General features: G+C 52.9%; 2 protein-coding genes across 7 annotated transcripts; both read right to left on the reverse strand.

The window, feature by feature from the left end:
• Nucleotides 1-53: 53 nt before the first annotated feature.
• Nucleotides 54-16,165, reverse strand: RPS6KL1 (ribosomal protein S6 kinase like 1). Of its 3 annotated transcripts, XM_090033693.1 has the most exons (10): nt 15,898-16,165; nt 13,807-13,931; nt 11,773-11,865; nt 10,808-10,855; nt 9,821-9,953; nt 7,256-8,239; nt 6,448-6,537; nt 6,181-6,263; nt 4,817-4,912; nt 54-4,685 (listed from the first exon to the last, which is right to left on the reverse strand). In XM_090033693.1, exons 1-10 carry the CDS (start codon nt 16,163-16,165, stop codon nt 4,575-4,577), a joined length of 2,031 nt encoding a protein of 676 aa, XP_089889819.1. In that variant the 3' UTR covers nt 54-4,574. The 3 variants fall into 3 exon arrangements, with proteins under 3 accessions (XP_089889819.1, XP_089889820.1, XP_089889818.1); XM_090033694.1 differs by lacking the exon at nt 6,181-6,263; XM_090033692.1 differs by lacking the exon at nt 6,181-6,263 and having other exon boundaries at nt 54-4,912.
• On the reverse strand, nt 16,079-24,778 carry PGF (placental growth factor). Of its 4 annotated transcripts, none has more exons than XM_090033698.1 (7): nt 24,548-24,777; nt 24,233-24,275; nt 23,073-23,269; nt 22,186-22,262; nt 21,163-21,192; nt 21,019-21,081; nt 16,079-16,212 (listed from the first exon to the last, which is right to left on the reverse strand). In XM_090033698.1, the coding sequence occupies exons 1-7, from the start codon at nt 24,611-24,613 to the stop codon at nt 16,179-16,181; spliced, it is 510 nt and encodes a 169-aa protein (XP_089889824.1). In that variant the 5' UTR covers nt 24,614-24,777; the 3' UTR covers nt 16,079-16,178. The 4 variants fall into 4 exon arrangements, with proteins under 4 accessions (XP_089889824.1, XP_089889826.1, XP_089889825.1 ...); XM_090033699.1 differs by lacking the exon at nt 16,079-16,212 and adding an exon at nt 19,027-19,397 and having other exon boundaries at nt 24,548-24,775; XM_090033700.1 differs by lacking the exon at nt 21,163-21,192 and having other exon boundaries at nt 24,548-24,778.
• Nucleotides 24,779-25,889: the final 1,111 nt, after the last annotated feature.

A 25,889-nucleotide genomic window follows, 5' to 3' on the forward strand; every position in this document is an offset into this window, starting at 1 on the left:
ACTGGAACAGCTCACGGCATGAGTGGAAGAGAGCTGTGCTCAGGGTGGGCTCTGTGGTGGGCCCTCCCCTAGACATTTGCTGCCATTGTGGGCTGAAACTTTTTTTTTTTTCTCCTGCCTAAACTCTGTACTTGAGGGAACTGGTTCACTAAACCTCTTCCCTGCTGTTGGTGGAGAGTGTCTCTAGCTGTTAGGTTGAAGTTATGTCACTTCTTCTGTCTTCTCTGGCACTGAGGTGGTTTTTTTTCAGGCTCTGAGTTCTGCTTGCTGCCTTCTTTGAAGTATTTCCCTTATTTTTCCCTGATATCAGGTACTTCAAGTTCGTTTTGTTTTTTTCTTCTGTTTGTTTTTCGCCATGGCAGGGCCACAGCTTTACCTTCTCTGTATGGGAGTGAGGGATGGAGGAAGTTGGTTTCATTCTATCATGGTCATTAATAGGGGGCTGAGACTTCCCATCTGTTTAATCCTGGCCTTGCAGCAGTCTTGCATCCAAAAGACCCTAGGTAATTAGACATGAGTTAATGGAAATTGTCTGCAAATGCAGAGGTCTTTTGTCACCAAGCAGGGAGGGCCTATTCCTCCTCTCTGACACTGGAACTGCTGTAACTGGATAGCTCCTCGTAGGCATTTCCTTGCTAGAATAGGGGAGGACAGAGCAAGGTCTCAAGAGATGGGGGAGCTGGAGTCATTGGGTATGGACAGCTTTGAAAAAGTAATTCCTGCAGCTTGGGGATACTGTTAGTTCTTCCTGCAGCTAGATGGAGATTTTGGTTGCGGGGGGATGGAAGAATGCTAAGGATTGCCAAAGGAGGAAGAACCAGGGCTAGAAAAATAAAATGAAATCTAAAAGTGGAAGCAGCTGACCTTGGATAGTGCAACCTGCTGTTGGAGGTGGAGCAGTACCTCCTAAGGAAGGAAACCCTCATGTCCAGAACATTAGAAAATGGTTCCTGGACTGGATGGGATTTAATGGAGTTTTTCCAGCTCTAACCTTTGATTTATTTACTTGCCTGTTTCACAGGCATGAGTGTGGAATAGCCTTTTATTACCAAAGAGTCCTGTCACTTCTAACTAAGTTAACATGCAGAAGGAATAAAGGAGTTTGAGATGTGCCTGCAGGGCTCTGCTGCCAGAACCTGCTCCTGGCTACCGTCAGGAAGTCTCCAGTTTATGTGAACACCTTTGCACAAGTTGAGATCTTGCTTAGAGGTGAGAGAGTAAACATGAAACAGCACTCTGCTTCCTGATGTTGTAAATGTGCCTAGAATCATGGCCTGACACAGCTTGCACATGTTAAAACTAAAAAGAGCGCTCCCTGTGTAGAGGGACCCTGGGAACAGACTGATCCTAGCTCTGTCTGCAGGTGGAGGCTCAACAAACCAGGCCTCCGAGCTAGGTGAGGTGTCGATGACCAGAATAAATCGTATACCTTTCCATTCCACTGTCAGCTGCTCAGCTGCTTTCATCTGTTCCTGTTGTGGTTCTTGAGCTCAGCACTGTCTCCTAACCACAGGCAGATGGAATCTAATGTTAACTTGCAACATAGGCCCATTTTTGCACTTGATGGAGTTTTCCTCGGGCTTGTGTGAAGCCCCACGCACAGTGTTACACTACACTAATATGGAAGCCATAGCAGTCATGTTTTGATTTGGAAAGAAAGGGCCTTGTATCTGACCTGTTGTGGATAAATAAATGCAAGAGCATGCTGGCAGCTGCAATTGCTTAGTGGATGAGGCTGGGTGGCAATACTTGGCTGGAGGATGAAGTCCCTTGGCTTACCTACACACATCTAACTTGTGGTATCACCTGTGCCTTATCCATGTTGTTTTCTGCTTCCCTTTAATCCCCTGGGGCTGCCAGGCAAGTGAGAAGAATATCAACACTAGTTGTGGCTAATACAAATAGCAAAGTGGTGAGTGCTATTGGCACCTCAAGTCAACCACAAATGGAATACGCCTTCCACATATGCTAGAAACTGGCCCATTAATTATCTGTTTCTCTAATTAGTCAACAGCCCCACAGCAGAAGAAAATGCTTTGAAAACAACTCTAGTAACCTCCTGCTAGCTGTGTCTTCATGAAGTCCTACAAAGAGGCTTTGCTAGTTACAGATGGAGACTGGAGAGTCAGTCCCACAAACCCTTTAGTGATTTTGGCCATACTCGGAGCAGGGGGGCTAGCTGCAGCAGTTTCTTTGGCACCTAAAGGCCTTAACCTCCTGTGCCACCTCCCACCCACTTAGGAATTGTAGTCCTGGTTGGGAGAGGGAGGGCTGAGAAACACAAGCCCCAATGCAGGGGAGAAAGGGGTGAGGGGATTAGCAGGAGCGGCCCAGGTGCCCATTAACTCTCAGCTACCACTTGAGCTTCTCAAGATGCCCAAGACCCAAGAAAAGGGACTCCCAAGGCAAGCATGGGGCCCTTTGAAGCCTCAGTGCCACAGCTTCAGAATTTGGCAGAAGGAAAGACTTGCAAACTGCTCATCCAAAGGGACTAGGTCTCTTGGCTAGCACAAAAAAAAACATGAAAGGTAGGAGACAATGGCACCTGCTCCATTGTCCAGCCCAGGCCTCTGCTCTCAGCCAGCACTAGCTGCCATTTACCACAGCAGCACCTGTTGCCATCCCTCAGTCCCATCTCTAGGCTCCTAGGAGCAACTCCTAATGGTAGTGAAGAACCCCCTGTCCCTGGGCCTGTGACCTCCAGCAGGGGTTCAACCCTCTCCAAATGCCACACAGGCTCTTGGACAGTGCAGAACAAATACATCTACCAAGGGGACATATGGCAACTGTATCCAGGCTCAGGCCCTCCTGTTCTCCCTTTATTCTAGGCTACCTCCATTCTCAGTCTCAGCACAAACTGTGGAGAAAGCTGCAGAGCAGCACTGAGCTACTGAAAGCAGGGGAACAGCCCCTGCCACTCCATTCCCTGTCAGCTCCCTCCTGCACTGAATTTACTTATGCAGTGATTAAAAGCCCTCCACAGTCCCAGCCACTTTCAAAAATTAAGCAGCAGCTGAGGCCCTGTCCATGCCTGATCTATTCCCCCACCACCCCCACAATAAGTCACCCATCAACCTCTTCCTGCCTGCAGCCTCTAGGACCAGTAGGAAGGAAGGGCAGGACCCCCAAGGAGGAGCACGGGTGCCAAGTACAACAGAAGCTTGCTGCTTGGGTGGGATAAATCCATGGATCTGGTGCCAAGGCTGCAAGCAGCAGGGTTGAGCTGAGTAGGGAGCCTGGGGCAAAAGGCAGGGCCTCCAGCAAGGGAAGTAGCAGCTTTTTTACAGAGGGAATGTGCTCCAGAGCTGCAGCCAGTGTCCTACAGAGCCTGAATCAGAAGCAGGGACCAGAGGCAGGCAACAGTCAGGGGCAGCACTAGCAAAGTTCCAGGCGCTGAATATTAAGCAAACTCTATTACAATTTTGAGGGCGCCCCCTCGTGACCTACGGGAGAAAGCAGCTTGTCCAGGAGGCTTAGGGGGCCAAGCCTGAGACTTTCCACCTGCTGGCCCTTAGCTTCTCAAGGATGTGTGTGACTCAGGACCAGATCTTCAGTCCCAGGATCCTGTCCTGGGCTGGGACTCTGAACTAGGTGTCATGTGTCTTGTGCCCCCTTTCCCCCCAAAATCAGAATCACAAGCCTGTGTGAACAAAGGCAAATTTATTGAGGTTGGACAGACACAGAGAGGCACTCAAAAGCAGGAGTGTCTTCCTGTGTCTGCAGAGAGCAATGGCAGGTGATGCGAATGCACATGCAGCCAGAGAAATGCATAACATGGGACCCCGGGCCCCATCTAGCAGCAGCCACTGGAAATGCAACAGGAAAGCCACAAGGGGCAATGCAAGACAGCAGCAAAGAGGAAGTGGGGACAAGCGAGGCATTGGGATGCTGTGGACCCACCAGGAGGAGGGCAGGCAGAGACAGGATCAGATGGGGCAGTGGAGAACTAGACCCTGGTAGGGGCTGCCCCATAGGACAAGCTGGGCTCCCTGGATGAACTGGGGAGTCTCAGTGGTAGACTGGCTCCCCACAGATAGCAGTGGGCAGGTGGAGGGAGAGACCTGCCCACTACCCAGGGGGCAGGAGGCTCTGAGGTCCCAGGTTTATTAGCCTCAGTGCCAATGCTCCTTCCCAGAGGCAGAAGTACCAAGCTGTGCCCTAGGCAGTGGCAGTGGCACCTGCAGTGGCTGGTCTGCAGCAGTGGCAGCTGCCTTATTGTGCTTCCTCTAAGTGGGTGCTTGGGGCTGGTGCCTGGTCATCCACTCCTGGTTACGTTACTGCCCCATTCTCTCCCTAACAGACATGGGCATGGGATACAGGACCCTCCTCAGGCCCCAGCCCAGGCACCAGACCAGAAGATACTATTGAAACACAGAGGGAAGCTGGCAGAGAATAATCAAGGCTGCAAAACCAGACTCAGTGCAGACTCTCCTCCATAGGAACAGCCTCAGGAGCAGGGGACCTCCCCTAGGCATTGCCTGGGATCACAAGTCCCATGGACCAGGGGTCCTAGTGCCACCCTGTGCTCCAAGTCTGGTGACATCCTCAGTGTACCGCTCCAGGGGTGATGAAAGCTAGCCTACCAATGTGCTCCACTGGACAGAGCTGAAAAAGGGGTGGGACTTGAGCTTGGCAACACCACCTCCTCCAGAGCCCAACCGCAGCTTGGGGTCAAATTGCAGCAGCTGGAAAGGAGAGGGAGAGTGTGTTAGGAGCAGGCATAGGCTGAGGTGCAGAAGCCTGCACCCAGGCACCTTGCTCCCAGGATGGGAGCTGCTGCCCCTTGTCTTCCCCTCAGCTGGTTGAGCATCCTCACCTCGGTGAGCAGTGATGCAGCAGGCAGGCTGAGCCCCTCGGGCAGGTGCAGCTGGGTGTGAGGATGAATCCCTGATAGGTGGCACTGGGACAGTGGCTGTGGGATGCAGACGGAGCCAGTAAGGAGAGTCCTGAGCAAGCACCTGCCACTGCTCCCGTCCCCACTGCAGTGACCCTACAGCCACTCCCCTTCAGTGGGTAACATCCGGGCCCTCAGCCAGCCCCTCCTGAGAGTCAGGGAGGAGTGACGCACTTAAGACACAGCCCAGTCCATATCCTGAGGTCCCTGGCTGAGCTGAGGAGTCCTTTTGATAGACTGGCTCCCCATAAACAGCAGCAGCAGGCAGGCGGGGGGAGATCCTGGGTAGGCAGGAGGCCCTGAGGTTCTAGGTTTACCACCCTCAGCACCAAAACCTCTTCCCAGAGGCACTAGAAGAGGAGGAGCAATGGGACACACACTTGGAGTGCTCTGTGGGGAGCAGAGTACCAAAACTAGGACTGTCTCCCTCATGATCTACAGAGCCTCAAGATTGTTTTGCACCAAAAAAAGAAATTTCATGAGGTTCAGTAGGACTTTGCACTTGTCCTTATGCACCAGTACAGGCTGGGGACTGACTAGCTAACAGCAGCTCTGCACAAAAGGACTTGGGGAGTTACAGTGAACAAAAAGCTGAATATGAGGCAACATTGTGCCTTGGTTGTGAAGAAGGCTAACAGCATATTGGGCTGCATTAGTAGGAGTGTTGCCAACAAATCAGGGGAGGTGATTCTTCTCCTCTATTTTACACTGCTGAAGCCACAACTGGAATACTGTGTTCAGTTTTGAGCACCCCCTACAGGAAGGATGCAAACAAATTGGAGAGTCCAGCAGGGGCAAAAAAAAATCGTTAGGGAGCTGGGGCACACAACTTATAAGGAGAGACTGAGGGAACTAGGCTTATTTAGTCTGGAAAAGAGAAGACTGAGTGGGGGTTTAATAGCAGCCTTCAACTACCTGGAGTGGGGTGCCAAAGAAGATGGAGCCAGACTGTTCCCAGTGGTGACAGATGACAGAACAAGGAGCAATGGGCTCAAATTGCAGCAAGAGAAGTTTAGGTTCGATATTAGGAAACACTCTCACAAGGAGGGTAGTAAAACACTGGAACAGGTTACCCAGAGGGGTTGTGGACTCCATCCTCCGAGGTTTTTAAGACCTGTCTAGACAAAGCCTTGGCTAGGATGATCTAGTTAGGGATGGTCCTGCTTTGAGCAGGGGGTTGAACTAGACGACCTCCTGAGGTCCCTTCCAACCCAAACTTCTATGATTCTATGACTTTACTGCCCTTCCTTGCCCCTGCCCCAGGACCGGGATGCGAAACCACTCACCAGTCCAGTCAGCAGCTCATATAGCAGTGACCCAAAGCTCCACCAGTCACAGGCCTCAGTCAGCTCAGAAATCCCACCCACTTCTGCAGAGAGTCAAAAGGCACGAAGGATGAAAGAAGGAGAGAAGCAGTGACGCACATCCAAATCCCATGGGGGCTGTCTGCTGCCACCCTTGGGAAAGATCCTGGTGGGAATCTCCTCCTGGTGATTCTTCCCACAGGGCCTGATGATGGAGGGGAAGGAGCAGGCAGTGGATGGGTGCCTTACCTGGGGCACTATACAGTTCTTCCAGGGCCTGGCTGCAGCACTGTGGCTCCACCTCTGTCCATTGCCCAAAGAAAGTGAGACGGATGTGACCTGTGAATTAGCACCAGTGTCAGGGGCAAGGCCAGCAAGTGCAGCAGGAACCACAGGCCCTCACCCCTCCCTCCTAGACCCTGTCCCTATGAATGGGAGGGGAACAGCTAGACACCAGCGCCCCTGCCCCGCCCCCATGGCCTGCAAGACACTTGGGCTCCAAGCCACAACAGTGCGATGGATAGCAGCCAGGTCCCTCAGTGCAGACGTCTGGGAAAGGGGCAGTGGGTGTGACAGACCTGCATTTGATGGAAGGGTGTTGTGGGAGGAGATCCAAGCAACCAGGGTGCTAGCACAGCCCTGCTACTCTCCCGAGGAAAGCCAGGCCCAAATGGCACCTGGAGAGCAATGAGCGGGTGAACAGATCAAGCGGGGGGTTGCTGCAGAGGGGTGAACTGCAGAGTCCAGGCCTTCAGCTTTTGATCAGCCCTGGGGACTGCTGGATTAACCAGGCCAGCTGATCTCATCCCCTCCCAGGGGGTCTCTGAGGGATCTCCCAGGTGGGCTATCGATGTTCTGTATGGCCAGTGTTGCTGCATAGCCTTGCTCTGCCCCTGCTGTCCATATCTCTTAGAAGCTCCAAGGTCTAGAGCACAGAGGCAGGGCCTCAGCTGGAGGTGCCCAGACCCCACGGAGTAAAACAAAGCAGAGAGAGCCTGGGGGGGCTCAGCTTAGGTCCCCTTGCTGAGGGGCAAACCTCCCCTCCCAGGACACCTACCGGCAGCATCCAGCAGTAGGTTCCTAGGATTGAGATCCCGGCAGAGTACACCCTGCTGGTGGAGTCCTTCCAGAGCCAGGAGCATTTCTGCTGCCCACAGCTGGACCTGCTCCTCATTCACAGCCCAGGCTCTTTGGCTATCCCCTTGGCAGGCCCAGCAGCCTGCAGGTCTCTGCTGTGCTGGTGCTAGCTTCTTGTGTTGGCCTGTTCCGTCTTGGACTCCTGAGATGGCCCCCATGGGCTCCTGCCACCCAGAGTCGGGCCTGTGGGGCTCACTGAAGTTGGGCCAGGTGGTTCCAGGCACTTGTTTCTGTCCATGGGGAGCTCGTGGGGACCATATGGGCTGAGCCTGGGGCCCATTAGACATTTGCTGATACAGAGGCTCTTTCTTCACCAGGCTGCCACTTCTCACAGCCTTCAGGTTTTGAGCAGGGATCTGGAGAAGCCTCCCACTAGCCAGCAGCTTTGGATCCTGCCAGGGAGCTTCTCTTTCCAGTGGGCTGCTCACACCCTCACTGCTGGTTAGCAAGTCATGTGGATGGGAGGCCAACTCCTGACTGTTCAAGGCACAGTGTCCTTTGGCCATCACCATTACAACAGGATTGGGGCCACCATGCAGGGTGCATGTTGCACTTAAATCCTTCCCTGCCATGACAACCCTGGGGCCACTGGCAGGTCCCATATGGAACATGCAATGGGTCCCTGCTCTTGCATCGGAGGGGTCTGGTGATTGTTCCTGGGCAGGAGCCTGGTCAGTGTTTTCCAGTGGGGCCTGATTCACAAACTTCAGGTCAGTGCCATTCCCAAGGCCAAGGTTAGAGCTCTGGCTGTACCCAGAGCCAGGACCCCAAATGTTTCCTACCACCCCTTGTCTACTGTAGCTTCCCAGAGCTGAGCTGGGCTTTGGATGTGGGGGACCAGAGCCATAGGAGAGACTTCGCCGTAAATGAGACCGAGAGCGGAGATGGGACCATAGTGTCCCACCTGGAGAGTGAAAGGAAGGAAGTGTGAGAGGCAGCAAAGCAGAAATCCAGGTGCCTGCTACAGATACCTCCAATCCTGAGACTCCAGCCACTAGCTATCCTGCCTGGCCTCCAGCCTGCAGGGCTCAAAGCATCAGCAGGCTTCAAACCTGAGCTGCTCATACTGCTCCACCCAGAACATGCCCTGACCTTACCATCCCTAAGTACTCCTCTCTTCTCCCTCTGGTCCCTAGGTAGCAGCATTCCTCTGTCTTTATCCCAGGTTCCAGTTCCATCCCTACTGCCTGGCTCCCTTCATCTCACCCAATCTGTCTCCATCCCCCAGCCCAACCACATCTTCACCCCTCCTCGGTCCACATTCATAGCATCCTCATTGCTCTCTGCCACAGGTGGCCTTCCCAGCCCTACGGAATGAAGGGGAGGCACTGTCCAAGACTGAAAAGGAGGGATGCTTGACTAAACTGGTCAATTATACTAGGGACTAGGCCAGGATGGTATCCAGTCAAAAGACTTCTGTCAGATCTTTGCTATGAAACAGCTGAGCTGCTACCAAGAATGTGCAACCTCTTATTAAACCAGCAACTGTGCAGGTTCAATTCACTGGTGCTGTAGAAACATGTAGGAGTAATTCAGATTATTCCTTCCAACATGCATCACAGTGTGCTTGTCACCACTGAATTCCATCTGCCATTGTGCTGCGCATTCTCCCTGCTAGGTCCCCTGGGAGTGACCTCATTCTTCTCCTGCACCCATTTACATAAAGTCTTGTTAGCTCTGAATGGTGCCACTTCATTGCTTGCCCCTTTTCCAGATCATCAGTAAATCCCTGGGTCCATTCAGCTGTTCTGTACATTGGAGGGATCCTTCCACTTTATTTTTCCCAAAAACTGGGTGTTTTACTTTCTGTCACTTAGCCACTGACAGAACTCTGCCTGTCTTCCCATGATCTTTCTTAAACTGTTGTAAGACTCTGTCAAAGCTTTTTTTTTTTTTAAATTTGCATAACCTGCCTCACTTAGTTCTCTTTTCCTCCTCATGATGTTGCTGACACATCCCAGGAATTCCAATATATCTGAGGGACATAACTGTCCCCTACAGGCATCCTGCTAGTTTGTCCCCATCGTGTGTCCAGTGTCCCATGCCACAGTGGGACAATGGACACTAGAAACATCAATGGTCTGTTCGATTCCCAAAATGTCTGTGTTTCCATGAGCCCTTTGACCATTTCCACTCCCTCCCCTGGACTCCATGATCCCAACAACCCTGCTGCTACTACATATTGACCCCATCATCACACATGTTCCATGGACCTATCCCTATCCTATTTTCCCAGCCAAACGGATCTCAGCAGCCCCTTTCTCAAGCTGCTGGTGATGCTCAGTGGTTCATGCTGCAGGTTCTCTTGAGTCCTGTGGTCATCACCCTTGTGAAGGGAAAGCTATATTTTATAGTCACTGCAGAAAATAACCCCAGACAAACAGAGAAGCTTAGATTAGCTCAACAGAGGGGAGTTGGTTGGTAGATACAGGTCAAGGACATGGGGGGATAAGAGACAGTGCAGGACACTGGCTCTTGCACTCACCCTGCACATGCTCCAGGTGGAGGAAGATGGAATCCTCACTCACGTAGTAGCGCAGTAGTTTGACCATGAAAGGGACACCATGTGGAATGACTGTCTGCCGCTCGCGGGTCTCCACGTGGGACTTGGGGAGGCTCTGGAGGAGAACACAGAACTGTGGATTTTCCAGCTCAGAAATATCACTGCCTCCCTGGAGACTGGCTCCTCACCAAGGCAGGAGACCAGATTGGAGAGACTGATCCCTCCCATTCTGACAAATGCCCTGTTTCTACCTCATGGACTGATGACCACCATCATACAGAACGGAGCTCTCCATCTGCCGAGCTTCATAGTCCTCCATCCAATACCCAGGATACCCCTTGCTACTCATGCCTGGGTTACCACAAAGCTCTGACAATACATATTATTCTTGGTCTGTAACCCCCGTTGCTATTCCAGTACTGGCCCCTGCCAAACTTCTGCCCATCTACCTCAAGCTGATTCCAAAATCTTTCTGCTACTCTAGTCCTCTCCACCGTCTCCACCCTGGCTGATACCTCTCATTTTTCCCCGCTTCTATACCCCCTCTTACTACAGTCCAGGGCTCTTAATGGGCAGTTGCTGACAATCATTCCCAACTGTCCTGTTTAAATGCCCCAGGCTCATGGCATTTGTAATCCGTTCCATGTTTCAATCCAAATCCACATGTCCCCTGCCCCCTCAGCTCCAAATTGAGTTCCATGACAAGGATAGTTTTAAGAAAGAGGATGAATTCCCCTTTCGCTGCAGGAGATGTGGGAGTGGAGGATGGGGTGGGTCATGCTGGAGCATGGGAGAGACTTCAGAGAAAGTTCATCGGTCATGTTTATATAATTCATTTCTGATGAAAAGCCCCAATCAAAGTGCTGAAAAGCATTTCCCATGAATCCTTCAGGTCAGGCTTATCCTGGGTTATCCCCTACCAGAGGATTTCCCTAAAGACAGGGAGAGGGATGAGCAGGAAACGCCCACCTTAAGTATAAAAGTCCCACCAGTGGCTGGATCCTGAACTAGCTGCACCTGCAAGAAATTCAAGACAATACAGATCAGACCTGTGTCACCGACACCCAGACAGCTCAGACAGACATTTAAAGAGTCATTTGAGTCTCAAAGTTGTCTCTTTTTGCACCAGTTTGGTGTTCTTCCAGCCCTTGTACTTATACTGCTGACCAGTGGTTTCAGATACAGCATCATGAACCTGAGATTACAAAGTGAATCCCAAAGCATGTTCCACTCATCAGTCATTATTGACATTCCTCATTCTGGACTCCCTTGCACTCTCCATCCAAGGTCTGGGCCTTGGGAGGCTGAGAGGAATGTCCTCACCCTACTGCAGTAGGATGAAGAGAAGGCAGAAAGGAGCAAAACCCGTCACCCCAAGTTCTGGCACTCAGGATGGGGAAAAGGATGACTTGCTGAGGGTGCAAGGAACTAATTAGCTCCATCTTCCCAAGAGAGGGTACCTACTATCCAACAGGTATCATCCATCATCCAGGTGCCCTGGATTCAGTTGATGGAAGCGAAATGCCAGGTTGGAATTAGGGCAACCAACTGCCTGGTTTGTAAATATCTTAGGTCTCCTAACAACCACAAGTCACTGAGACAACAGCATGACCTTTCAGCTAACAGGCAGAGTGCCTAGCAACACAGCCTCTGTCACATCTGCACTAGGGCTCAGCACTAGCCCAAAGGAGAGCATGCACTCAGCCAAATCATCACTGTTATTGTGCAGAGCACACTGCCCTCCGGTACTAGTCAGGGACACCCCCCTCAGAGTCACCCTCATCTTAGCACAAGGGTTTCTATGATGGGAGGACTGTGGGCAAATCGCACCAACCCTCCTTGGTAGACACAATGTGAAAGACTTGTAGTCTCCAGTGGTCCTGGCTGCCAGGAGCTGTGGGGACCTGCTGATCCTGACTCAGGCACTTCATTACCTTTTCAATCACTCCCACAACCTTACAGCGCCTCAGGTTCTCCACTGGTGAGCTGAGTGTCCTGATTGGCCGAAAGCGAAGGCTGCTGTAACCCTGAGAGCCAATAAGAAAGATGAATGAGGAACTGGGAAATGTTTTAGGAGATCAGAAACCCTGAGGAACAAGACTCCCACAGCCCAGGAGAAGTAAAGGCAACCCGTTATGCACACACAAAATAGCAGGCTGGGGTAAGATGGTACCTCACATCCCCATCTACCCAGTTCTTCTCCTGCCCTGGCCTAGGCTATCAGACTGTCCTACGCAAAATCCTGCCAAGCTCTCCTTCCCCGCTTCCCCCACAGGCTTCTGCTTTCCCTGATCTCTGTACTTTAGTTTGCACAGAGCTTCCCACTCTTCCTGTTCCACGCCCTCTAGTTTGCTTATCCCAGGGGTCAGCTACATATCGCCCAGAGGAAGGATATGGTCCATGGAGTCATTGGATTCAGCCTATGGACTGAGTGGGGTGGAGAGGGAGCTTTGCCTGTGTTGTACCACACCAGTGCAGCCAGGCAGGGTAGGCTGCAGGTGGGCAGCAGGGCACTTTGCACACTGCCATGGCCAGGCAGCAGAGGCTTTGCCCACACCATGGCCAGGCAGCTGACAGAAGCAGCAGTGACAGCAGCAGGCTAGGTCAGGAGCACTGACCCACCTGGGGTCTGAGCTAGGCTGGTACAGCCAGCAGCTCTGAAACCCTTGCCTACTGCTGTTCTACCCCATACACTCCCCACGTCCTCCTCACACTGCCTTGTCCCAGTCCTTTTGCTCTTCACATCCCCTGACCTTTCTTCTCCTCTCAACCCTCATACAGCCCTGTAATTTCATTTCTTGCTTGTAGACATTTCCCAGTCGACTCTGCCTTTCATCTGGTTCACAGAAAGAGATGGGGGAATCACTATTTTAGCTTAGTGAAGCTTAGCTTCAATTCCTTTGGAAACAATGAAGAATACAGCCTGTACTTATTAGGGCCAGCCATCTTAAGTAAGGGCACCCTGTGGCTTCAGTCTATTGAGAACCACAGGAAACTGCAGCCATTTTCAGTCATGGCAAAAATCAAAATAAAATCCAGGTTTAAACGAAAGCACCTAAAATCCAGACTGCCTTGCTAATGACACAGTCACTCTGAACTAGTTCAGATCCTCACCTCTGGAGCTGGTGGCTGAAATAGATTTGACCTCATCCACCTCTCTCTCTCTCTCCAAGATGCCAACAATATTTTGCAGCTGGCACTGGATTCAGGCTTAGTTTGGGCTTCTTCAACAGAAGCCTTCGGTTCCAGGCTGAGTGGAGAACCTGCAGGGCTCTGGGAACTCAGTACGGAGGTTTCATGGGCAATCTCCTTGGAGAACATTGTCCTGAGTCAGCTGTGCTGCTAAACTTCTCCCTCACTTTCCTGGCTAGCAACATAAAAAGGATCTTTTCTGTCTAGCTTCATGCCTGACAGAGGCACAGCCCAGATCTCCATTCACACAGCTGTCAGACAGCAGGGTAGTTTAGACCAGACCTGTTACTTAACTGCACCTATTCCATGAGTTTATTGCTGCAGGCTGCAGGAGTGAGGAGGAACAGCCACTTCTTTGGAGCGCTCCAGAAATGGCTATCCCAGGGAGCAGTCGTTTAAGGTGCTGAGAAAGCATTTCACTAAACCTTGTCCCAATGCTGTGTGCAGTACCCAAGGTGACCCACATCTGATGTTTGCTTAGGCTGACTAGTCTCTGATCTCCCCTACCAGCAGGCCTTGTATATCTTCCCTGATCAGAAAGGCAATGATATCATCCTACAGGTGGCTGTATTCTCAGGACCTGAAATCTATCTGCTGCATTTTCTGTCCCATCCCCAGCCTGCCTGCCTCACACTCATGCCAGTCAACCTTGCCTATAGAGTTGCTCTCGAGGACTCCGACAGCACCGCATATGCTGTGTGTGTTGCACCCTGAAGATCCAGCCAAGACATGTGGTGAGCCCTTGGGAAAACATTTCCCTGTCCCCAGCTCCTCACCGTGGCATTGGGGCTCCCATTCCCCAAGGTGCGTTGGAGGTGGCAGTTGAAAATCTCCTCAGCACGTTTGAGGTACTGTGTGATCTTTCTCTTCACAGCCTCTCGGCGCTCCTTGTTGGGGTCAACTATGCAAAAGGGTGGGCCACATGTTAGTCACAGTGCCAGCCTCCCACTGCACCCTACCCCCAGCACTTCTCAGCAGTATGGGAACATAGGACTGGATGGGACCCTCTAGACCATCGAGTTCCTTCCATGTGTTAACCAAAAGCATCCTCAAAATCCCCATGGCTCACCCACAACTGCAAGCAACAGTAGCTGGAATGCCAAGAACACCCAAGGGCATACCCTTGGGGAAAGCAGGGGAAATGCCCTGCTGCTTTAGCCATAGGAGAATAGCTGGTTAATGTATGCTCAGAAGATCCTAGGAAAGGGACTATGCCCCACACTACAGAGGAAGGCAAAAACCCTCACAGCCCATGTACCCTCTCCCCAAATTTGGCACCAATATAGATTCATAGAGTTGGAAGGGACCTTAGTGGGCCAGCTAGTCCGACCCCCTGCCCTGGCAGGCAAGAAAAGAGTCACCAACCCTGGGGCCATGTGATCCCAGCCAAGTGCCTGTCCAGTCTCCTCTTGAAGACCCCCAAGGATGGGGCGAGTACCCTTGGGAGCCCATTTCAGATTCTGGCAACCCTGACGGTGAAGAACTTTTTCCTAATGTCCAGCCTAAACCTTCTCTCCTGTAGCTTATGGCCATTGTTCCCTGTCATTCCAGGGGGTGCTCTGGTGAACAAATCGTTGCTTACTTCTTGTTGCTCTCCCCTTATGAATTGCATCCTGTTGCTCTCTGCCCACTTCCTCAGCCTGTCTAGGTTGGCTTAGATCTGGTTCCTCCCCTCCACGGTGTTAGCTGCACCCCATAATTTTGTGTTGTCTGCAAATTTGGACAGGGTGCTTCCCACCCCTTCATCCGGATTGCTGATGAAAATGTTGAACAGCACTGGACCCAGAACTGAGCCCTGAGGGACTCCACTGCCCCCAAGTTGACATCGACCCATCCACTACCACCCTCTGAGTGCAACCCTTGAGCCAATCTGCTACCCGATCTACCATGTAATCATCCAAGGAAAATCCCCTCAGCTTATTTATAAGGATGGTATAGGATACCTTGTCAAAGGCCTTCTTGAAGTCCAGCTAGATAACATCTAACTCAACTCCTGCATCTAAACAATTAGTGGCCTTGTTGTAAAAGGAAACTAGATTAGTCAGGCAGGACCTGCCTGCTAAAAACCCATGTTGGTTACCCCTCCGTATCACATTAGCCAGCAGGCTCCCACAGATGTACTCCTTGATAATTTTTTCTAGGAGTTTCCCAGGGATAGAGGTAAGGCTGACTGATCTATGGTTCTATAGATATAATTCTGAGCAGAAAAGTAAGACTCTCTAGCCAGGAACCTCTGGGTTTTCTAAGCATCAGCTACAGCATTAGCATCTCCCAGTCAAATCTCCCTCCCACCCTCCAGGCTTAACTATAACCAGCATCTCAATACCTCAGAAAAAGGACAAAGGAACACCTGCAGGTCCCCAAACATGATACTCCTCATAGCATCCCACCCTCATGCCACATCCCAATGGCATGGCCCTCGCACTAGCCTGATCTGCCACACTCTTAATACACCAACCACTCCCAAGGCTGCCCCCAAACACATCAGCCAATGGCTACTGCACTTCACTCCATCAGCCACTGCCCTCTTCCTCCCTCATCCCCTTGCCTGACAGAGAATCAATTCCCCATTCCCATCGGCTGACCCACTCTGCTCCCTCCCGTGGAAACTGGTCTTGGTATCTTTTCCACCACCCCCCTGTTGTGAACACAGCAACCATGTTAATAAAACTCTGCTGCATTGCTGCACCTTGCCCAGTGCTAAGATGTACCTCTGAGTCACCTACATAACCCTCAAATTCCCAGAGCAGCCCACATAGCCACTGTGCCCCTGCGCCCCATGTTTAGAGCGCTCCTGAACCTCCCATACTACCAAGACCACATATCCTGTGTTCCCTGCCTCCCGCAGGCCCCCAAGTCAGCCATACCCTGCACGCCACTGAGCAGCACATCCACGCCATTCTTGTAGTGGTTGAAAGCCTCTTCATAGTCCTCACTCACATCCCGCTCCAGGGCCAGGCGGATCTGCTTCGCTGCATCCACCAGGTAATCGCGCTTCCCAGCTCCATGCCCATCAAGGCCTCCTGGAGAGACTCGGCTTCGAATCTGCTCCAGGTAAACACGGGCCTGGGAGAATGCCCAGGAGCAGGGCTCTGAGTCCAGGCCCAAAGGGCGCTCACAGATGACTCTGCTCATGGCTTGACCACTCTCAAGTCATCCTCAGTAGCTCAGCCCCCGCAGTCCTGCAACAGAAAGAAGAGAAACAAAGGAGAAGGAAAATCAGGCCCTGTAATGCTAGGCTGGGGCATGAGATGGTGCAAGGGCTGTGGCACAGCTGGGGAGGACAGAAGGTGGGGGACTGAGGAGGAGCAGGGAGGGGGCTGCAGATGAGGGTTTGGGCATAGATGCACCAGCCAAGATGAGTCAGGAGCAAAGCCCTCAGCTTTGACAGACCTGTAGAGGGGCCAGGACTGAAAAACTCGTGCAGAACTGTGGCTAGAGCCCCATGTTCTCCTGGAAGCAGAAGTGAAAATCTGCTCTGGCTTTTCATCACTGCACATGCAGCCACCAACCAAGCAGGAAGTGGAACAAGAGCTGCAAACTGCAGAGCAGCACAAGAACCAACAGGCTGGGTTCTAGCTGCAGGGCTTCTGCACTCGGTCTCTGCTGGATAGATGGTGGACCCTGAGCCTGAGTGAAGGATCGATGCAGAGCTCTGAGATCAGGGCACCAGGGGCTGTCACACGGATTCCATTGTGGCTGCAGGGGCTGAGACACAGATCAATCCTGCAGACAGACACTCACTCCAGCTGCAGAGGTCACTGAGTAATAAGCAGCCTCCCCATTTCCCTTTGTCAGGAGCACTCACAGACCTCCAGCATCACTCACAGATACACGGTGTTACAGCATGCATGGCTTGATGCTGACTGGCTTTGCCAGACCCCGGCTGCTTTGAGCAGTGCTGCCAGAAGGGTGCTCATTCAGGTGGCACCATCTCCTGCCATGACGAGGGCGCTGCTAGGAAGATGCCAGCACTGAAATGGAAGAAGGGGCCCCGCTACGTGGCAGCAAGCCCATCCCTGGCAGCACAAGGGGAAGGAGATGCGGAGGGAAGCCCCACTGCTTCAGGTGAATTGCCCTAGTATCTGATCCCAAGGGGCCAGGAAAGGGGCTCTGCATCCTGCCATGGGCTGATGCAGCTGTGGGAGCAGCCAGGCTGGGAAGAGATGGCCAGAAGCTGGCAAACCCCCTCCCCAGAAAGGACAGTACCTGTTAGAGTCATGAGCCTGGTCCCTGGAGGTGTAGGGACCACCTTGTCTCCATCATGCTGCTACCCACTTTCCTCTGCCAGCTCCCAGCCTCTCAGGTGCAAGCTGAAGCGTGGAACCCCACAGCTGCTCTGATTGGCTGCAGATGAGCTCATCACCCTGCTTTTAGAATAAAACACCAATCGATAGAGAGCTGGAGCACTTGGCTGCATCTTAAAGGGGCAGAGCTCAGCAGGAGCCTGAGGGCTGGGTAGCCAGTGGGGAATCTTGAGACAAAGTAGATTTGCACGTATAGATTAAATGAGGGGTGGCTGTGTATACATATATACACACATGTATGAATCAGCAGGGCCCCTGCTGAGCTGCAAGGATCTGGAGTGAAGATGTCTGGGGAAAATAGTGCCCCGGAAAGGAAGACAGAGGTCAATTGGCACTGCAGGGACTGGATGGGGTGGGCATGGGGTTTCATGCAGCTGGGGACAGGTTTACCAAGACATCAGAAAATGGAGATTGGCAGAGCAAGTGGGTTCAGTCATACAAGTAGGGGGATGAAACTGAGCTAGTCCAAGCCCCTGGCCTGTTGCGCAGCTGCTTACTGTGACATGCATGATTTATCAAACAGATGAGGGCCCAAGCATTGGTGACCCCTGCCCCCGCCCCACACCCGGGCAGCACAGAAGCAATGATGTGCAGTTCAGCAGCAAGGGAGTCCTGGGAGAGAAGGGAAAGGCAAACAGCCAGGTCAGTGAGCAGGAGTGTACCTGAAGGCCCCCTGGGAGGGTACAGGGTAAGAAGCCAGACACTGGCAGGGAACGGACAAAACTGACAAATACACTGAACCACTGGAATAGCTGGAAGTTAACCCCTGGGAAACTAGATGGACCTGAGACACTTCTTTCCCATGTTTGGTGAGGAGCCTTGAGAGACCTGATAGCCCCGAGTGGTATAATCCGGTAGCCCAGAAATGTAACTACACATGGTTCCTGCTTCCAGGGCATAATGGAAGGCAGCCTCCCACCTCTTTCCTTAGCTGGCTGCGGAAAGAGAGGAAAGAGGCCAGAGTACAGGCTGGATGGGAGCTTCTAGCTGCTCCTGCCTTTAGCACCTCCTACAGCTGAGGAGAAGAGGAAAAAGTAGTAGCAGGACAAGGTGAATAGTAATTCTCAGAAGGCACAGGCCAGAACAGCCACCAGTGGGGAGGTCAGGAAAAGAGAGAGAGAGAGAGAGACCATCATTTGCACAGCTGGCTTCTGGAGTTTACGGCAGCTTTATTCAGAGGGGTGTAGGATTGGATGTTGCTGTGCTGCAGCCAGGTGAGAGCCCTAGGGATTGTGCTGCATACAGGGTACTGAGGTGGCCTGGGGCTCCCAAGCCTGTGCTTCCCTTCTCCCACCCCGTGGGAGGTAGGACCCAGGCCAGCCCCCCTCTTTGCTTATTGTTTTTTCTCCAGTTTTGTCTTTTTCCACAGCAGTATGTTGCACTGGAGGCCTGAGCTAGGCTCATGTTTCTGCAACTGTGCAGTCCTATTCCCAGCTGGCAGCTCAGGAACAGGAGGCTGTGATGAAAGCACAGACACCTGCAGTTGACAGCAGTAGGGAGCGGTCCCAATGCTGCAGCCTATGGAACAGGCACCTCCTCAAGCTCTGACCCAGACTTGGCACAGCAGAATCTAAGCTTCAGTTACAGGCTCATCTGAGCTCCATCCCTGTGCTCCCCTCCCTTCACCATGGAGGGGACAAAAACTGTAAGCCTCAGTCCCCCTGCTCCTTCACTGTGCTGTGATCCTGGTTTTGGCTAAAACAAAAGTCCTTTAATCTCAGCTGTTAACAATACAGAGACTCTTGGGAGGGCCCTGCAGCTGGGCTGGTGAGTGGCTTCATCTTGTCTCCTTCACCTGGAGCTGTTTCCCTGCAGGTAGCCAAGCAAAAGTCCGGCTTGTCCTCGCCAGCAAGACTAAGCAGTGCCACTTCCTCATCATCAATCACTTGCAGCTCCTGTCTGCTTGGAGGGTCACAGCTCGGAGGTTACCAGTGGGCCCACAAGGTTTAGTCAGGGATGCAGCTGGTGCACACAAAGGCCAGAGTGGGCTGGGAAATAAATACAGGCACTGTGGTGCTCCCCTCTCCTGCTGAGGTGGCTACCTGCGTGGAATAGTGCATCTGCAATGAGAGAGCACAGACCAGGGTAAGTACAGCAGGTGGGAGAATGAGTTTGAGTAGCCACTGGGAGTAAGGACTCCCAGGCTCTACTGGTGTTGGGCTGTGCCCCAAACTCACTGGGTGACCCTTAGGCAAGGACTTCATCTCCCCACCTGTGGAACAGAGGTTGTGAGGCTGAGTTGTTTCCCCAGAGGTGGAAGCGAGTGCTGGAGGGGCAAAGGGAGGACCAGAAGGGTTTACATGAACAGCTGTAAAAAAGGTACTTTGAGAAGCTAGCAAAGGGACACAAGGTTACATCTGCCCCTGTGCACTGGCACACAGCAGCTTTGCTCTAGGTGCTAGCTTGTCAGCCCTTAGCCCATCATGGGCAGCAGGCTACAGCCCAGATAGCCACCAGTGGGAGAAGTGAGCAGAGGCCTGCCCTCCGTGGCATCCAAGGTAACAGGAGTCCAACTTGGCCTGCAACATCAGAATGTTTGTAGCAGTCAGCAGAAGTTCTGGACAGAAAGACTGGACTCGTCCAAACAAGGAGGCAGATAGACACCACCCAAGGACTAGGTTAAGGTTGCGACTGACAAACAAAGAAAGGAATGAGAAAGCAAATTCAAGCCAGAGTCTCAGAAGCTACACTTGGTAAAGAACATGAGAAAGTGGTCTATTCCCTCCAGAACTCCCCTTTTCTGAAGTGAAAGGGAAAATTTGGGGGACAGCAAAAGCAAGGCAGACAGGTCTCCTGGTTTCCCTGGGAAGGGCCACTGGAGCAGTGCAGGAGCCGGAGATTCAGCAGTGAGCCTCAGTTAGTGGGAGGTCAGTGGGACACCCAACCACCACCACTAGCTCACAGATCCCAATACAGGGATTATTTTGCTTGTTCCTTCCATCCTCCACTGCCCCCACCTCTGTCAGCTTATCCAGAAACCAACTGCACAGCATGGCAGTAGCACAGCAGAATAAGATGTCCCATGGAGATCTGCATAGCCACAGGCACAGTATGGGTGGCAGGGGGCGGGGCAAGGAGGAAGAAATCCACCTGACCAGAGCAGCCAGGTAGCATCCCAGACTAAGAACTGTTCCCAGCAACTGTTGTCAAAAGCCACGTGCCCGCTAGCCCAGGGCACAACTAACTAGGCACCTTCTATTCCAAGATCAATAAAAGCTGTGTTCCCCTCCACCTTTTCTGTCCTCCGTTTGCTATCCCTTTCTGCTCTCTGTTGGTCACGAAGTAACCGCTGTTTGTAGCAACCTACTCAAATATTCAGCAGGACTATCCTTTGAGGGCTGCTTAATGCACTAAAAGACTGATTTCTTCTAAGAGGGATTTGGCTAAGCCTGGGGGTAGTTTGTTGTACACAGTACCTTGATTTTTGGAGTGCTCTGTATTTTCTTCGTTTCTCTCTCTGGTGTGCTCTAATAAAATCAGCACATAGCCAGACTCTGCCACGAATGCTCTGGGACAGGCAGACTCCACTCAAAACAGCCTTCATTGTTTACAGCTGTAGTGACATGGTTAAGTTAATGCCTCCAACTTGTGACCTGGTTATTCCACAGGAATAACCCAACATAACCAGTGCCTCTGCCTCTGCTCCTGCCACCCCTTCCTCTGACATTAATGCCCACTTACAGGTCACAGTCTTTAGATCTCTTCTTGTCTTGTCTTTTTTTGCCTCTGCCCTTGCGTCTCCTCCTGTAAAAACAGAAAGGAAAAAGGGGGCTTGAGCCAGGGCCCACAGTCCCTGACTCCAGTATCTCTGCTGCCATCACTTACCTTCCTGACTTTAATGTGTCCTGTCGAGGCCTGGAGAAAAAAAGGGAAGGGAGTAAGGTAAATCACACTCAGTACATAGTATTAACACAGCTCCTGGCAACTAGGAAATCACAGTATTAGTGGGGGTGAGGAGAGGGAAGAAAAATCTGGAAGGGCCCTCACCTAGTCCAAGCCATGCTCAAGGCAGGATCAACCCAGACTAAACTACCCCAGTCCAGCATTTGTCTAACCTGCTCTTAATAGTGTCCAGAGATGGAGATTCTACAGCCTCTCTAGATAATTTGTGCCAGTGCTTAAATCACTCCCATAGTTAGCAGTGGTGCTATAGAAATACCAGAACAGACAAAGCGCATGGCTTATCAAGACCAGCTTCCAGAACCCCCACCTCAGTAGTGAGAAAACATCCTTATGTCAACACCACTGATGGCTCATGAGGCAAAGTCACAACAGAAAAAGCACTAAAAGCATTTTTAGCCTCTTTTCCAGCAGCTACCTAGATTAAAAATTGGGAAGAGCCAGGAGCTAGTGACCAGTCCACTGCAGTGTCAGCAAACCAGACCAACTCTCACACCCAAGCAGATGTGTCCAAAAACATTCACCAATTCTGAGAACCCAAAGTGAGTTCTTTTGCATTTCCCCCTACCCCTTCCCCCATCAAGGCATCGACTTCACCTTAAGTCAGAGGGGGTGCAGGTGCTCAGCCTCTCTCAAACTACACTTAAGAGGTTCAGAATTGAAGCAACTAAAACAAATCATAGGCCCTTTTGGAAGCAGGGATTTCACTCATTTTTCAGTGCTCATAGTTATTAGGCAGGCTGGAGAAGAATTACTCTGCTGCCAGTGCTCATGACAGCATGGCCATTAGGTGGTGCTACCAAGCCACTTAGAAAGGAGCTAGTGCAGCCTGGGAACCTCACAATGCAAGTTGGTCATAGTGTTTTGCAGCAAGATGAACCTGCAGGGTCTCCTCTGCTACTGATGAAATAGCTGCACAGGAGAAAAACGAGTCTGGACAGTCCATACCTGCAACTGCACCGCTGGTGCTCAATAAAGGACAGCTCCACATAGGGCGCTTGCCCTTCCGGCTTCATCCTCAGGAGCTAAAAGGAGGAACCAAGTCACTATCAGATCTTGTTGGCAAAGCAGATTCATTCCCCACTCCCTCCCTCCACTCTGCCCCAGCTCCACAGCCCTGGTAGAGAGAGTGATCTCCAACAGTGCAGAGGGAGGGGGCCAGACTGAGGGCAGCCTCCCACAGTCCTGGGAGAGGAGAAAAGATTTCACAGACCATTCATGAAGCCTAAGATCTCTCATCAGAAGAATGCAGGGGCCCTACGGCCTGGAACTAGCAGATGCTATAAATCTCAACCTCTTCTGCCCCTGCCAGTCAACATCTCAGTACTTATGGAGTCAAGGACCCAAGAGAACAGACCTCTCAGGAGCCCTGATAGTCAACAGCTCTAAATGCCAATGGGCAAGAGATCCAACAATATGATCCTCAGCAATGACCTATGGCTGGTGCAGCTAAAGGGTGGGAAGGCAGGTTTTGCCCCTGAAAAATCCCCTCTAGCAAGCACTGGATATTTATAGAGGAAAAGTTGGTGGTATATACATATATACATGATGCCAGAGCTCCCACCCCCAAGGGACCAAACACAGAAGCAGGTGGGGAAAAGCCCCTAAGTCAGGCCGAGACAGAGCACTCAGAAGCCATTTCTGATACTCCAACACAAATCCTAGTGGCCTGAAATAGGTCAAACCAACCTCTAAGACTCTTGTCTCCTGCATTGGCAGGACATCCTGACAGTGGGAAGCTCTAGAAGTTATGCTCCCAGCTGCCTAGAGAAGTGTTCAAGTCCCTTGCCATGCTGTGAATCCCAACACATCTGGAGAACAATCCCAGCTCCTACCTGCATAGTGATATTGGCCGTCTCCACGGGGACACACTGGAGCCTCTCATCCCCACAGCAGCCAGTGCAGCGTTGCAAAGAGACACAGGAGGGGCTGAACAGGTGCTCCACCTCACTGGGGTACTCAGTCACAATGTCCACCAGCTTCTCCAAAGGCCGACAAAAGCTGCGGCCCCAAACCTCCTGGAAGGGCAGAACTGGAAGAGATCCCACCCCCCCCCACCAGGGGTTGTGAGTTGCTGTCCAGGAGATACCATGCTGCCCGCTCCCTCAAGCAGTCACTAACCATCCGGGTGCAAGGCTGGAGCCAGCTCTGAGGACTGGGAGACTTGATGGGCAACCAGGCACCAGAACCAGCTCTGCTGCACACACAATAGCCCAAGGGAGCCTCAGCTTTATGGACCCAACTATCAGGTTTGTTCTCTCCTTGCTGGTCTGTCCTATCTGCTTCTCTTCCACTTTCAGGCATTGTCCCCTGGGCTGGAGTCAGGCAACCTTCCCATGTCCAGACATGGAGAGGCTCCATCCGTTCTGGAGAAGCATGGCACTTCTCAGAGCCAAGATTGCAGCTGTGGCCATTACAAGCTTGATTCTGGACCCTCTAGAATTTGCCACGTTAAATTAGCCTTGAAACAGGGGTGTTAGGACAGCAGCTGGTGTGGAATATTTCAGGAAAATGTTATAATCTTAAGATAAGGGTGGGGAGGCCTGGAGGATCCCACACAGATACCATTGGTGTAGGAGCTCCCTTCCCATGTCAGAACAAGGATCTATCTAATCTAGGTCATTCCCCCAATGCTGCCTCTGTGGCCCCAAATTGGTGCTCCAGAGGAAGAAAGCCTGTAGGGGGCAATACTGACAGAGGCAGCCCCCAGAGAAAGTCTCCTCTTACCCCAAGCAATTTGCTGCTTAGATCCCCCAAGCCTCACTGGATGAACAGGCTGCCCCAGAGCACAGCCCAGATCACACCAGACCACTGCAGGTCCATTTTGGCCCTCCCTCTCCATCTTCCCAACCCACAATGGGACACGGAGGGGAGCACACAGGGGCTGCATCCTGCTCCACATGGGGTGCATGGAGGGGGGCCAGAGCTCCCCGGCAGTGAGGAGAGACCTCCAGCCCCCGAGATCCAGAGCTCTCGCATCCATGAGGAGACTCACCTGCCCTGTCAGAGGTGCTGTTTCCAAGGGACACATCCAGCCGCTGGAGAGAGAGAAAAGGGCACAGAGGTGAGCCCTAGGACCATTCAGCAAAAGGCATCCAGAGCTCACTGCAGGGGATTTCGGGGGCAAAACCTGCCTTCCCACCCTTCAGCTGCACCAGCCTGGAGGGTGCCCTGGGGAGGGCTGGCAGAGGCCACAATCCTAGTCCCGGCCCCACTAACCCATAGTGCTTCTTGCGGGGAGCGGCGGCCGGAGCCGAGGGAGAGGCAGGAAGGTGAAGCACCGCGCCGGCCCGGCCCCGCGAGCACCCACCTGCGCGCCGGGCGCGGGGAGCGCCAGCGCCGCCAGCAGCCGCACCCAGCCGCCCAGCAGCCGCATCGCCGGGCCGGGCCTCACCGCGCCGCGCCCCCCGCGCGCATCCCAAGGAAGCGGGCGCGGGCGCGGGCTCGGCAGCGGCGCTCGGGCGCGGGGCGCGGCCGGCCCATGTGAGCGCCGCCGGCCCCGCGGCTCCGCTTCAAGAGCCGCGCGCCCCGCCCCCGGGCGCTCGCCCCGCCCGCGGCACCGCCCGCACGTGCGGCCATGGCGGGGGTGCAGGTGGCGGCCGCCGGCCCCCGCGGCGTGTGCATAGGGACGCTGTGTGCGCGGGCCGCACTCCCCCTCAAGACACTTTGATGGCGAGCGGAGCAGCAGCTGGCTAGAGCCTCCCCCGGCTCCTCCGTGCCTCAGCCTCAGTCTTTCGCTGCTGTGCTCTCCCCCCGCTTTGCCCCCCGGGACCCTCATGCTGTCTCCCCTGCACTCCCCCCTGCCCCCCCTCCGCAGCCATCCGCCACGGACCCAGAACTGCTCCTCCGAGGTCGCGCCGTCCGTGTGGTGGAGGTGCCCAGGCGCTCCAGGGCCTGGTGTGACCCAGCAGCCGCCCTGGAAGAGCTCAGGGTGTGAGGAACCGGGATAGGTCCATACCAAGAACCCCACGCAGAATCACCTCCGCCTGGCGGGCCCCTGGCACGGCCGTGCTGGACTCTGATTTTCATTCGTTTTTAACAGCAGCTGAGCCCATTGCTAAGGGCGTGGGTGGTTCAGAGGGTGAAAGCCCTTTCTCCAAATGAGCTGCCATGTTAAATCCTGGCTTGTGCAGGACGCTTGGGCCTTTTGCACGCGATGTGGCTTTGCCAGCAGAACTGTGAGGGCACTGGAGCCTGCTGGCAGCGTCACACCCCACTAAGCTGAGCAGAGCTTCTCTAGCCTCTGGCCAAATACAGACATCTCCTGTCAGCCCAGGTCCCGTTAGCAGCTGGTACCCTCCCAAAGTACACTTGCAGATGTACATGGTCTTGGTGGCAGGGTGCTGGGCACAGCTGCTGCCCGTTGTGCTTCTGAAGGTAGACAGGGCTGCAGAGAAAGCTGGGAGAGGGCCGTGTTCTCCCGCATGGCAACAGAGTCCTTGGTTTCCTGCTTTTGGAACAAGAATGGGAGCAAAGTGATTTAGGAGGGATCTGTGCACCACGGGGCCTGCTGAGGATCTGGTGAGTTTGCTTCAGCCAGATGAAAACTAAGAACCTAGGAATTGTTAGGCTGTGTCCAACCAAAGACCTGTGTAGCCCAGGCCTCTGCCTCTAATGGTGGTAAGCAGCAGATATGTGAGAGCATCCCAATT

The sequence above is a fragment of the Crocodylus siamensis genome, chromosome 2 (genome assembly GCF_052110815.1).
Source record: "Crocodylus siamensis isolate JL-2025a chromosome 2, ASM5211081v1, whole genome shotgun sequence".
NCBI classification, from domain to species: domain Eukaryota; kingdom Metazoa; phylum Chordata; order Crocodylia; family Crocodylidae; genus Crocodylus; species Crocodylus siamensis.